The sequence below is a fragment of the Mastigoproctus giganteus genome, chromosome 8, assembly GCF_048544385.1.
Source record: "Mastigoproctus giganteus isolate SK-2022 chromosome 8, ASM4854438v1, whole genome shotgun sequence".
NCBI lineage: Eukaryota > Metazoa > Arthropoda > Arachnida > Uropygi > Thelyphonidae > Mastigoproctus > Mastigoproctus giganteus.
Window position 1 is genome coordinate 73,661,543 of NC_143582.1, and position 14,787 is coordinate 73,676,329.

The 14,787-nt window shown below is 40.0% G+C and overlaps 1 protein-coding gene across 1 annotated transcript in view; it reads left to right on the forward strand.

The window, feature by feature from the left end:
- The first annotated feature begins 300 nt into the window (after window positions 1-300).
- Window positions 301-14,787, forward strand: part of LOC150081632 (putative ammonium transporter 3) — a 78,984-nt gene continuing 64,497 nt past the window's right edge. The window contains exon 1 of the mRNA XM_090380270.1: window positions 301-743. Within this exon, the coding sequence (XP_090236396.1) occupies window positions 605-743 (139 nt within the window). The 5' untranslated portion in view covers window positions 301-604. The remainder of the gene's footprint in view (window positions 744-14,787) is intronic.

A 14,787-nucleotide genomic window follows, 5' to 3' on the forward strand; every position in this document is an offset into this window, starting at 1 on the left:
ATTCATCGCGGGAAGCTTTAAAGTTAGCGTGGTGCCGCTTTCCGATCAATACAAAGAAACCTGTGGATCAGCTCATTTGAAACACACAACCGGAGGTGAAGTAGACAGGCAATTATCCAGAACTGTATAATCTTATTATCACGCAGAGGAGGTCAGCCTAAGTCTCGGCTGCCAGCAGCTTTTTTCTTTTTCTCCCTTAGCGCCTCGTCATTTCGTAGTGGGAACGGGAGGTCTACGTATATCGTTCAAACATGAGTTTCGTAAAAGGGAAAAAGGAAATCATCGCACGCCATCATGGTGACAGAGTTGGCGATTTTTCATTATTTCATCCTCATCTTGCTCCAGCGAGTAATCAACAAACGGAACTGCTGTCGTGCCGACGCTTTGTAGCTCATTAGGGGACATGTGCTAAGTAGGGAGGATGCTGTACAGTATGCTGTGTCGGCATTGCTGACAACAACAGCAGCCACGCAATCGCCGCTGCGAGTGTAGCTTAGAGGCATCGAGGCGAAAGACTGACTAGTTTGTTTACGCAGCGTTTTCTTTCGAACTCAACAACACAGCATAGAGAAAGAGAGAAATCTCTTTCTGTAATGTCGGTAGTATGGCCAATGACACAAACCTTACTTTCCACGAGAACGAATTGAGAAATTCCACAAAGAAACCAGGGCTGGACCCAGTAACTCCTGACGACGCAACATGGATTTTGACGTCAAGCTTTGTTATCTTCACGATGCAGACAGGTAGGTAAATTCAAATAAGAAACTTCTTTCGCTGATTTAGAAATAATCCATAAGATTAATCTGCTGGCCGTTTTTGAAGGGTTCCCAGAAGATTGCTTAAAGTCTAGTTTTAACATATGGCCTAGAAGCAACTGAAATCGGAACGATGATTTAGGGAATAAGATGGAGATGCTAATTTTCAACCTTGTTTGAAATATTGTTAAAGAATATCTTAAAACAAAATTTTCTGTGATTCGAGTACATGATCTTGGAACTATTTTAAAAATAATTAGATATTATTTTTGGACATATCACTACATCCAACATTTATTGGGAAATTGTTTTCTGCACACAGCATCTTTATGTCCTATTTTAGTGCAAGAGTAAATCTTCGCTCGTTAGTCAAACTCTTCCTTTATATTAACATTAATTGATATCTTATATTTAGAATTGAAAATTTTCAAAGCAAATTGATTTAAAGCTTTCTTCTCAATTAGAGACACGAGGAAGTATTTACAGATATGATGAAATTATATTTTTTTTTTTTTTTTTTTATGAGAACCCCAAACACGAGAGGTATTATAACCTATAGTACTTAGTACCGTGCTTGGGTTGGAGGTTGAGAAGACGAAAGAAGATATTTGTTGATATTGGACTTGAACTTCTGTAGATTGTAATTTTCAGGAAATATGTATGAAGGAAGGTTGTTCCAGAAAACGGCAGTTGAATGAATAAATGAGGAAGATGAAAAGTTGGTTCTGTGGGTTTGAAGTTGGACAGTAAATGGATGTTGGCTGGTGGCGGCACGTGTTCGGACTGTTTTGAAAGAGAGAGCGGGAATTATAGAAGCCAATTCAGAAGAACAGTGCCCATGGAAGTATCTGTAGAAGAGGCATGCAGCAGAAACAGTGCGTCTATGAGACAGCGAGTGGAGAGACTCTGTTAGAGATGAATCATTAATTAACCTAACTGCCCTCTTCTGAATGGAATCAAGAAGCCTGAGAGAGGTTTTGGGGGCACCACCCCAGATGTGGGAACAATATTCCATGGCAGGGCGGATTTGCGATTTATACAGAGTGAGCAGCTGTTTGGGAGAAAAGTAACGCCGAGAGCGAAAGAGAAAACCAAGTTTTTTAGATGCAGAGGAAGCAATATTTGTAATGTGCTTGTGCCAAGAGAGATTAGAAGTCAGGGTAATCCCCAAAAGAGATATATCATTTTGCCTAGAAATCGGAATGTCACTAAAGATAAGCATAGGAGCAGAAGAATCCTTTTTGCGAGATATAAGACAAGATTGAGTTTTAGAAGGGTTGAAATCAACTAAGTTGTCTTTGCCCCACTGGAGAATTACCTGAAGATCGGCATTTAAGGAATTGGCAGCAGATTTTCGAGAACTTGAAGCTGATTGAGCTGGACAAGGTTTCTCAAAATGGAAAGTTGAATGCAATGTGCTATCATCGGCAAAACTATGGATAGGATTTCCAGTCAATGGAAGAAGGTCATTGATATACAAGAGGAAAAGAGTGGGGGAAAGAACTGAACCTTGGGGGACACCGGCATTAGTGGAGAAGTTAGAAGACAGAGAGCCATCTACCATCACCCTCAGTGAGCGATCAGAGAGAAAACTGGATAACCAATAACTAAAAACAGTTGGCAAACCATAAGATGGAAGCTTGTTTAGAAGACCTTTATGCCAAACACGATCAAAAGCCTTTGAGATGTCAAGAGCAACTACTTGTGTTTCACCGAACCTTTCCATTGAATTAGTCCATAAATGGGTAACATAAGCCAGAATATCACCAGTGGATCGACACTGACGGAATCCATACTGGCGATCGTTGATCAGACGGAAGGTTTCTAGGTAGTTTAAGAGTTGGCGGTTAATTGATTTCTCCATTACTTTAGAAAGAGTAGAAGTAATTGCAATGGGACGATAATTGGATGGGAGGGATTTGTCACCCTTTTTAGGAACTGGCTGGATATGAGCAAATTTCCAAGCAGAAGGAAAAACACCTTTGGAATAAGAAAGTGAAAAAAGGCGGCAAAGAATAGGAGTAAGTTCAGGAGCACAGGTTTTGAGAACAAGTGGAGAAATACCATCAGGACCTGGAGCTTTCTTAGCATCAAGATTCATCAAAATCCTTCTGATATCCTTTTGACGGAAGACCACAGGAGGCATTGAATGGAGCGTGTTAGGAATGGTGGGAGGTGTTTTACCAAGATCATTAATACATGAGCTCAAAGAAAAATGGGATGCTAGCAGGTCAGCTTTATCCTTGGCTGAAGTGACAACAGAACCATCTGGTTTGGACAGAGGTGGGAGCAGAGATGGGCAAAAGTTGCGGCCAATAGCTTTGGCAAGAGACCAGAATGCTCGGCTACCATTAGGGCAAGAAGCAAGTTTTCTACTCTTAGCCTGTTCAAACTCTAGTTTGGACTGATTAATAACTGCTTTACAATTGTTACGAGCTTTGGTGTAGGCAGAAAATGAAACTGAAGAATTAGAAACAAGCCAATTACGATATGCAACGTTCTTCTCTTGGACAGCCTTAGCACATTTATTGGAAAACCAAGGTTTGGATAAAGGACGAGATTTTAAAGTGGAGTGTGGGATAAAGGATTCCATTCCTGCAAGAATAATTTCACTGACACGATCTGAGCAAACGTTGACATCAGAAGTTTTGAAACAGTAATCAGACCAAGGAAAAGAAGAAAAGAAGTCTCGCAGGTCATCCCATTTTGCATTCTTGTAATGCCAAACAATACGAGGTTGGGAATAGCCATGAGATAAAGGTTCCATTGGAGAAGAGGCAATCACCAAGTTGTGATCTGAAGTGCCTAAAGGACCTCTCACTTCAACCTTGTACTTAGAAGGGTTGTTTGTGAGAAAAAGATCAAGCGTATTGGCTGTATGATTAGGATTGTCTGGTATTCTTGTAGGTAAATGAACAATCTGTGCTAGGTCATTAGTAATTGCAAAAGCCTCAGCATCTCGACCTGCTGGGTCGGTGTGACTAGAAAACTGAAGCCAGCTGGAGTTGTGAACGTTAAAATCACCAAGGAAAATTACCTCACTGTTAGGAAAGTTGGACTGGAGAAAGTCAAGTTGCAAAGAGAGGAAGTCAAAGAGCTCCAAGTGATTAGTGGAGTTTGGAGAACGGTAGAGACAACAGATGAATTTTACACAATGAGGTAGAGAGATTTTAAGCCAGAGAAGATCAAAGAGAGGAGATTCCAAATTGCCAAGTCTCTGACAGGGAATATCAGAACGGACATATGCACAAGTACCTCCTTTGAGGCGAAAGGAATCATACAGCAAATAATTTGGACATCTGAGATGAGCAGTAGTTGAATCAACTGATAACTGAGATTCAGTCAGAAAAAGTACATGGGGTTTGGAAGACTGCAAGTGGAAATGGACATCGTTGAGATTAGAATTGAGACCACGTATATTTGTGAAATGAATTAGGAAGTCCTTGGGAGGTTTAGATCTTTTCGCAGATAAGCTTGCTCTATTAGTTTGACAATTCATGGTGTATTCAATAGTAAGAAAAAGTGGGTGGGACATGCTGTATGAAGTAATGAAATTTTTGGATATGGCGTACATGTGGTAAGAATATACCCAGATCCTTGACATAACGTGGCCTCGACAATGCTCCCCGCATACACACTACTCGGACTCCCTCCAGTCACTATCTGGCAGAGTAGAGGTAGCAAGATTATACACTAGCTGATCCGGAAGCTTCCTAGAGAGTTACCAATAGGTTCAGTCCGGTGTACTAACTAGCGGCCGGCCTGCGAACACCGTTTTAGAGCTGTACCCTCGAAATGTAAGGAATATTGGATCTCGCCACGACATTCATCATAACCTCAAAAATCATCAATCATACTGCATGATGGAAGAGATAGGGAAGGGTTGGCCGGAACTTAGCTCTAGAGACTAAACATGGGTTCCACCACTTCAAGCCTCCAATAAGCAAAGTGGTGGTATTTCACCGGTTGATGAGAGTCATCTACCACCTAGTACTGCCTGGTAACATAGAGGGGCGGCATTCCTCCATGTGGTGTGGGCGCCACACCTCGACCCCTGCTTACGTTGGTTCACACCTGGGTTGTCACCCACCATGTACTTGTGCATGAAGGTTATACCCAGGATTACTAACAGTCCCACCATCGTGAAGGTGCAAGCAGAGGATTTGGCTGTCATAGACCGTCCGGACTTCGCCGAAATTGGGTCCACTTTGACTAGAGTGTCACCCGAATATCAGTTCCATCAGCATTTTAGACTCCCAGGTAGTAAGAACAGCTTGTCTGGCATATCTGAGAGAATGTCTGTGACAACCTCAAGGACCAAATAGGCTTGATGAAATGAAATGAAATATAATTTGTTACATTTATTGAGAAAAAGCATTCGTTATCTTAGTTATGACATCTCTCAATCCTTAAAAATGTCCTCTTAAAAATTATACTAATTAGAAATCAAAAAAAGTTCGTATGTAGTACCGTTTGCCAATCAATACCTAAAAGAATCCTGTCGATCAGCTATTTTTTTTTATTATTTATTTACTTAATTAATTTTTTATTATACAGAGTATCACAGAGTATCCACAGTAGGAAAAAGGAGGTATAGTAAAAATTAAAATAAAGAAACACAGCTTAATTATCAATGTAAAAAGATTTAGATTCCGTATACGTACAAGATCCACTTTCATATAAAAATTTAAAATAAATCAATAATTTTTTAAACGCTTAAAACTAGTACAATTAACAAAAAGCTCCAAGTCTAAATAATTCCATAATCTCATAACACAGTTAAAATATTGATAATGCAATAGATTAGTTTCAGATTTGTGCAGTTTAAATGGATGAGTTTTCAGATTTGTGCAGTTTAAATGGATGAGTTTTGTTTTTAGGTTGATTGTTTGTTTGAGTTTCTATAGTGCATCGGCAGCTTAGGACATGAGGCCAAACAGCCTACTGAGGAACAAGGCCCACGAAATCAAGATTGCGCAATATTAGACAGAATATCAAGACAACGCGATTTGGACGTTTAGAATTAAAAAAAGGATGGATTTCTCCAAATTTGGAAACCGCTTTCCCAGCGTTACTAAAGAAAATGAAAATAAAAATACATGAAGTACTTTTTTATATGTATAAAGGGAAAAATTTATTTCAATTAGCGAAGTCACTAACAGGTAAATGTAAGCTTTCACTGTCAAAATATTTTCGCTTACATTATAAACTCTTCGAAGTAATAAAGAATGAAATAATGGGAAATCTGAACATTTATTTCAGCAAAATATATTTTAAAATTATGAACTGTAATATTGTATCTTAAAGAAGAAATTAGGAGCTATATTTTTACGAAATAAATCTCTGTTATTTTGTGGGAATTAATGTAAGTTCTGAACATGTATATCAAAAGATTTGGATATCAAAACTGTTTATTTAGATTGGATTTCATATTTTTTCATTCTGCATTCCTTTCGGAGATTATAATGTAATCCGAAAATCGTGACAGTGAAAGTTTACATTTACCTATTTGTGACTTCGTTAAGTGAAATGAATTTTTATGTTTTTACAAAAAAAAATAATAAATAAATAATAATAAAAAAATAATAAATTATGCAAATTATTCATGCCTATAAAAACACGGGTTGCGACCACATCACTTAATTCCCGTTTTTTGGCTTGCTCACTGGGATAGCCACATTTTACAGTACAGTACCCAGGATAGCAAGTCATAGTCGTTTACTTTAGATGATTGTTTGACATGGCTGGCCGTTGGACGACCTGAAGCTGGGCAGTCGCAGGCAGAGGTGGCACATTGTCTTAATGTGTCACACAGTGTCGTCTCGACACTATGGAAGCAGTTTCAGGAGACAGGAACCATTACAAGACGAGCTGGCCAAAGTCGCCCGAGGGCTACATCAACCAAAACAGACAGCTATCTGGCTCTAACAGGAAGAAGGAACTCTACGATCTCTGGTCATCAACTGTCTCTTGAGGTTGTTGAGGCCACAGGTGAAACATTCCCAACCGGACTGTGTTAAGAAGGCTTAATTCAAGTGAACTCTACGCAAGGAAGGCAGTAGTTTGCATCTCATTAATCCCAAACCACAGAAAAGTTCGTCGAAACTGGTGCCATGAACATGTGACTTCGACCCCTGAAAAATGGGGCACAGTTCTTTTCTCTGATGAGTCCCGTTTTAGCCTACAAAGAGATTCTAGACATTATTTCATCTGGAAACGACGAGGAATACAGTACCATAGCTCTAACGTCACAGAAAGGGACATTTATGGTGGAGGCGGTGTTCTCGTGTGTGGGGTGGAACAATGATCAACGGCCGCACCCGTCTTTATGTTTTTGATATAACTGCAGAGATACCGAGAAGAGATCCTCGAACGCTATGTGCGACTGTTTAATTAAGGGTGGGTCCAGATTTTCTTTTCATGCACGACAACGCCACTGCACATAGAACTCAAGTGGTGAAGAAATATCTAGAAACTAAAGATATCCAACCGAGCTGCCGATCGTGCTGCCATGGCCAGCACGATCACTAAACTTAAATCCGATCGAACATGGCGTCGCATTGCACGCCAATAGCCACTCGGTCACTTTGTTTGCTAAAGTCGCGTTGGTGGAAGAATGGGATTTGTTACTACAGAATCTTATAGATACCCATATATCGAGCATGGTTCACTGCTGTCAGGAGGGGGGGGGGGAACTTACGCCGTATGGTTGTCATGTGACCATATTTTCCAGCATCTTGTAATGTGATTCGACTTCTGTAATGTGACCTTTTTGGTAATTCTTATACAACCCCTATAAATGTCCCTTATACCTGCCAAAGTTTCTTGCTGTCTCCTCATTTCATTTTTATTCTATGCTTCACCACCACCACACCAAATTTATTCCTGTTTCCTGGCAAGCGGCACAAGATACACCACGTTTTCTACGTGTTGTGTTATTTTTTTGAGCAGTGTATTACCAAATCGAGCATTAACTATTTTAAAACGAATTCAAAGGTGTAACAGTTTCTACGATTTTCTAAATCCAAGTACAGACCTATGGCATCTATTTTGATAATAATTAACGTAAAATATAATTTTAATTTATTAGCATTAGTAGAGGCACATGATGCAAGAAAACAAGCTTATACAGAAAGAGCCAAAAAAAAAAAAAAAACCCTTCCCATTTCACTGATCCATTCGTTCCAAATGTTTGTCTAATTCGCCTTGAATTTATTTAAGCTATCAACTTCAACAACAACATATGGAAGTTTGTTCCAGCAATCAACTACCCGCTGGCTAAAGACAAACTTCCGCACATCTATTCCACAACTGTCTTTCCTCAGTTTGAATCTATGCCCCTTCAGGTTTGTAATCTGAACAAGAGGAAGAATCCTAGCAGCTTTAAGCCTGCTCAATCCGTTTAAGGCCTTATACACTTCAATCAGATCGCCTCGCAGGTGCCTAGTCTCCAGAAGCTGCAATTTGCAGAACATAGGCCTTTCTTCAAGAGCAGCCCTTTGTTCCCTTCTCTGTCCTCGTTCTAGCAACTCTATATCCTTCCTAAAATGAAGCTTCCTGTAGGCAGGCACTGAAGGAATGGTCTGGCTATTTCCTTATACAAGGGGATATCCCAGCTAGAAAAATTCCTGTATATCATTGACAAAACCCCCATGATCTACTCTAGCAGGCTGTCTGTACTCCTCAGAAAACTTCATATCTGACTGCACAATTACCCCCAGGTCTCTTTCATTCTCCACTACCCTGAATATAATACCACCCAGTTAGTACATTTCTCTGGGGTTATACCCATATGCAGTACTTTGCGTTTGTCAATGTTAAACTTTTGATTATTAATAAAACTTTTGAAAATTTTGATAATTAATGTTAAATTTTGATATTAACGATAATAATTATTGATAATAATTAACGTAAAATATAATTTTAATTTATATCAGAGATATCTGGAAAAAATTATGTTGGATTTGTCCAATAAGAAATATGCTACCCTGTTCATAAGGATTCAAAATGGCGAATTAAATTCTGTAACTAGCAATAGTGACATTTTATACATTTTAACTAATTACCATTTAAGAATTTTTACCAAAAATGAAATAATTTTTTTCTAAGAACCTGTTTTTTGCCATTGGAAGTTATACACTTCTTCCTTTAATCGCAGGTCCTTGAGGTATTCACAGACATTATCTCAGGTATGACATGCTTGGCTTGCTACTAGACTAAAACGCTGATGACACTGATATAAGGGTGATTCTTGAGTTAGGAGGACCGAATTTAGGCGAAGTCCAATTATTCTGCTCGCACCTTCACGATGGTGGGGGCTGTTAATAACCCCGGGTATAACCTGGTGTGCAAGTCCTGAAATACGCTACCTAGTTTACTGAGGAGACCAGCCAGGTGTGAACAAACGTAAGATGGGGGGGGGTCGAGTGTGGCGTCCATACTACATAGAGGAATGCCGCCCCTTTGTGTTACCAGGCAATACTAGGTGGTAGATAACGCTCATCAACTGGTGCAATACCACCACTTTGCTTATTGGAGGCTAGAAGTGACGAAACCAATGATTGGCAATATGGCGAGATCCAATCTTCTTTCATTTCAATGGTACAGCTCTAAAACGGTATTCGCAGCCCGGCGGCTAGACAGTCCACCGGAACAAACCTTTTGGTAATGTCTTTTTGCGCGGTAACGATACCACTGTGCTACCACAGTGGTATCGTTACCGTCCTCACCACACCGGGTGGAAAAGGTCCGAATCCCCTCGATGACGCGAGGAACTTTAATGGGCTTTTTTCACTCCGTGGTTGAATTAGTCGGTCACAGGCGTAGATAGCAAAGTTTTCCCCCTCAGAAACTGGGTTTTCTGAGGGGGAACATACGCAATTTACAGACACAATACATACACCGATGACCCAAAACATGATGACCACCTACCTAATATGACGTTGGTCCTTCACGTGCAGCTAAACCAGCTCGTACCCATCGAGGCATGGACGCTACAAAATTTCTAAATGTGCCTTGTGGTATCTGGTACCAACACGTAGCTAGCAGATCCTTTAACTCCTGTGAGGTTCGCGGCTGAGACGCCGCAGATCGGAGTTGCTGTTCCAACACAGACTACAGATGCTCGATGGAATTGATTTCTGAGGGATATGGAGGTCAGGGCAATACCTGGAAGTCTTCCTCATGTTCCGCGGACCAGTCTCGAACAATACGGGCGGTGTGGCATGGCGCATTATCCTGCTGAAAGACAGCATCGGGAGAGAGGAAGACTGTTGCCATGAAAGGGCGTACCTGGTCAGCAATGATGTTTAGGTAGGTGGTAGACGCAGGGTGTCCGGAACATGGATGACTGGACCGCTGCCACCAGCTTGTTTTCGTCCCACGGTGCATCCAGGCGCCACAACTTAAAAGGGCGTAAACGACGCATACGTACCCGGCTGTCCGCATGGTGCAACAGGAAACGTAACTCATCGGACCAGACGAACTTCTTCAAATCATCGATGCTCGCGTGCTAATTGTAGGCACGGTCGCTGGTGAACCGTGGTTAGCATGGGCACTCAGAACGGCCTGCAGCCACACAGCCCCATTTTCAGCAGGGTTCGATGTATTGTGTGTTGTGACACATTACTCTCGTCATCAGCATTTCAATTATCGGCTAGTTGCGCCAGAGTCGCCCTTCTGTTGCCACGGGAGAGCCTTCGCTCATCTCAAGCATCAATGAGCCGTGGCCGTCCAACACCTCGCCGGCGGTTCGTGGGTTTCCTCTTCTTGGACCACTTTTGGTACGTACTAACCACGGCTGCATCCCACCAGCCGTGCTGTTTCAGATATGCTCTGACCCAGTCGTCTGGCCATTACGATTTGGCCTTTGTCAAACTCGCTTAAGTCTGCAGCCTTTCCCATTAGAAGAACAAGAGTAACACTGATTAACGGAGCTCAGTATCAGGTACTTTTTATACCGTGCCCCGACCCACGAACGCGCCGTAGTTCACATGTAGTTGCTTCGATTTGCATAACGACTCGCTGGTCATAATGCTTTGGCTTATCGGTGTATATGGGTATATGTAAGAAATTACAGGGTGACCCTAATATAATAGTTTTCTTTTTTCTTTTTTTTTTTTTTTTTTTGTTATTGGTAATGTCTTTATCTCAATTCTATATGCTTCCTGTATTTGGGCCAACCTTCTTATTGTAAAATCCCAACTGGAAATTATGCAAAGTTCTTTTCCCTTGGCATTGCTACGGACATGACGTACACTTTCCACACCGCCGCTACAACTATCGCAGGAATTTTACTCGATGACCTTCACGTTATTTATAAAGATCTCTGCTATTATATCAGGCAAAGGATACCTATTACCTTCCTAAATATTACTGTCGATCCAACTGATGACCCAAAGAAAGAAAGAGAGAGAGAAATGCTGGGATCTTCTCACTAACTGTTGGAAATCCAGGTGGTCCTTGTTTACCAGAGGTATTGTTACTAAGTCGTTTATACCTGACATTTCATTTACCTGTTCCAACGTTGTACAGAAATGGTTCTTCCCTGGTCTCTGCCTCATACTTGATAACAGGACATGGGTCATTGAATGCGAAGCTCCGCTGTTTAATCTAACCTCTACAGATTCTTGCTTATGCGGTGGCATTCAAGACTGGCAACAATCTACCACAATCTTCGGCAATAAATCTTGATTACATCTCATCATTTGGCTCCTAGAAACGAACACGATTTAATTGCAAATAAGGACACTTTGAAAATTTCCAAGAATTTGCAATATAAATCTTTAACAGACAGTGCCAGCTAACCGGCCTTTCCACCCATCAGGATATCTGCCTTATAACTCGGTTGTAATCTCTTATGATATAGTTACCTGCCTCGAACAGAACTCATTGATTAACGTTCACGTTTTTACCCAACTTAGTAAGAACCTACCATCGCTGACTAAATACGTTTTTCCCTTCTTCATGTGATTCTGCATCAACCCGACTGAGTCTTCTGTTTTGCAAAAGTGTCGTCATGGCCAAGTCTACATGAAATTTTATTATACAACAACGGCTACTACGCTTTGCCTCCTGATTTCTCCAACTACTAGGGTGCTGATTGCAATCCCCTGACTACGCTACATGACGACTGCTGAATAATTCTGTTTGGTACTCACTTTTCTCTTTTCAACATTCCCGTTCATTTATTTTACTTTTTGTCAATTTAAATTAATTTTTTTATTCATTTATTTATTTTTATTTGTATGTATTTATTACTTTATCACTTATTTATTTACTTTTTTTTTCTTTTGCTGGTGCCACTTGTTTTGTCTCTCAGTGGTACGAAATCTGCTGGCATTTCAAATTATTAAGGTCACATAAGGTCACCCGTAATTTCTTACATAAACCTGTATTTGTGTCCAGAGCCGCCCCAAGTGGGTAGGTGAAGTAAGCGTCGCTTACAGGCGGCAGTTCAGCGAGGGCGTCAAAACACTTTTTGACATACAAGTCGAAACTCTGTTTAACAAACTTCTTTATAGCGAAATTTTCTATTTAGAAAAATTTTTGAATTCCCCTTGGTAATTACATTTAAAATAGTTTCCATAAATCGAAGAAGAAAATTTCTATATAAAGAACGGATTACGAGAGAAAACTGAGAACGCATTGTTCGCACCTCTGGCCTTCAGGCAATTAGTGCTGCAAGCACGAATTAAGAGTCAAAGGGTTTAAGCATCCTGCAACTCGTGGTACAAAAACCTGTCCAACCAACCACCTTTCCCACATACCCAGGAGTCGCACTGGTCATCTGATTGGTTAACATTTACCAGTATTCAACACGGCAATCAAATAATTCATTTGAAATAAATACAGTACATGAAACTGAAGACTTACGTTAATTTGCTTATTATCTAGATCTGTGGTTCATATTTATATTTCGCAGGGTTATGCTCCAGAATATGGGTACAACTCCGTACTTGGCTGGAAAGAGAGGAACATAGGACGGAAGGCACCTCCCACTCACTGCTTTATCCCCTCTGCAGCATGTTACTGGGGAATGTCACGTGACATCACAATATGCCAAAGCTGAAATGAATTAAAAACTGCAAAACGGCAATTTCTTTTTTTTAAATAGCTAACAAAAATTAACACTACATATAAACACTAATTCTTCTCGCCCGTACGAGAAGAATCTTCTTCATTATTCTCTAGGCGATTTCGCGTGCATTAACAATGAGAATTGCTCATGCACGTCAACGCTTATTTTTTTGTTCTGGGGCTGCTGCTCCCACACCCTCGCTAATATAAAAAGAACCCTGATACTAATAACTCATACAATTAATGCGAAAAACATAAAATTGTTAAGAAACAACTTGATTTCTCGATTCGGATAATAATATTGCTGCTATCATTGGCATTGAGAAGCTTCGTTTCCAGAAGTAAGCGCTGTAAGGAAAAATATTGAAAAAACGTCATTTCAATTGTGAAAGTAGAGATGAAGCATTTGCATTAGTAGAGGCATGTGGTGCAAGAAAGCAAACTTATACAGCACCAGAAAAAAAAAAAAAAAAAAAATCCATTTCACACAACCATTCGCTCTAAAAGTTTGTCCGGTTCTTCCTTGAATTATTTAAGATATCAACTTCCAATGAAAAATTTATAGTAAACCTTAAAGTACCATATTAATTACTCAAATCAATAATATAGCAATGGCTTAATTTATCAGCACTCACTTCATGAGATGAGATGAGTACTTTTATTCAAAGTATTTTATTATTTTCTGCGGGCTCCAGGGTTCCCCCTATCTGCCAACCTCACCTCATGAGATGAGATGAGATGAATACTAATAAATTAAGCCATTGCTATATTACTGATTTGAGCCATCAACTTTCACAACGACAGATAGAAGTTTGATCCAGCAATACTACCCGCTGGCCAAAGGCAAATTTCCGAACATCCATTCTACAACTGCCCTCCCTCAGTATGAATTTATGCCCCCTCAGGTTTGTAATCTGAGCAAAATGAAGAATCCCATCAGAACTGAGTCTGGCCAACCCAATCAAGGACTTATACACCTCAATCAGATCACTTCCCAGGTGTCCAGTCTCCAGACACTGCAATTTGCAGAATTTAAGCTTTTCTTAGTAAGAGCATCCCTTCGTTCTCCTCACCAATCTTGTTGTCCTTCTCTGTACTCGTTCTCCAGACCTGTACGCAGTACTCAAGGCATGGTCAACTCCTTCTCCCTACTAGCAAAATTCCTGTATATATCATTAACAAAACTGCATGAGCTGCTCTGGCAGCCTATCTGCACTGCTCAGAAAACTTCATGTCTGACTGCACAATTACCCCCAGCTGTTTTTCATTCTCTACCATCCTGAGTGGCAGAACACTATACCACGCAGATGGTACCGTTTCTCTGGGGTTACTTCTACCCGTATGCAGTACTTTGCATTTGTCAATGTTAAAACTTCAGTTGCCACTTCTCAGCCCATCTGTCCAACTTTTCTAGATCCTGTTGCAGTAGCACACTGTCACTGCTATCATTAACAACACTGCCAACCTTTGTATCATCTGCAAACTTCGACATTCAGGATCCGCAACAAAATTTCAAACTGATTATTATTTTTTCAAATTATGGACACAACAACTTTCTCGTTAACTGAAAGATTTACAAATATGAAAGAACATGTAGAACATTTAAAATGTTTTATAATATTTCTGAATTTAAAAAAATGGTCAGATGGCGATTTATTAAATCATTTACATATTAAACGGCATTGATCGTAATGAATCAGATATTGATGGTTTAGCATTATCTGAAGGCCTTAGAGTACGTCAAAATATATTAAAGACAATATTATTCCATTTGAATTTTTACAATATATTTTTAAAATCGACGTTACAGATACTTTTTCAAATGTAGCGGTTGTATTAAGAATTTTTCTAACTTTACCAGTTTCCTTGCCTCAGTTGAACGAAGTTTTTTAAAATTAATCAAAAATTATTTTCGAGCGACAATGTCTCACCAACTACAATACTCTAATTTGGC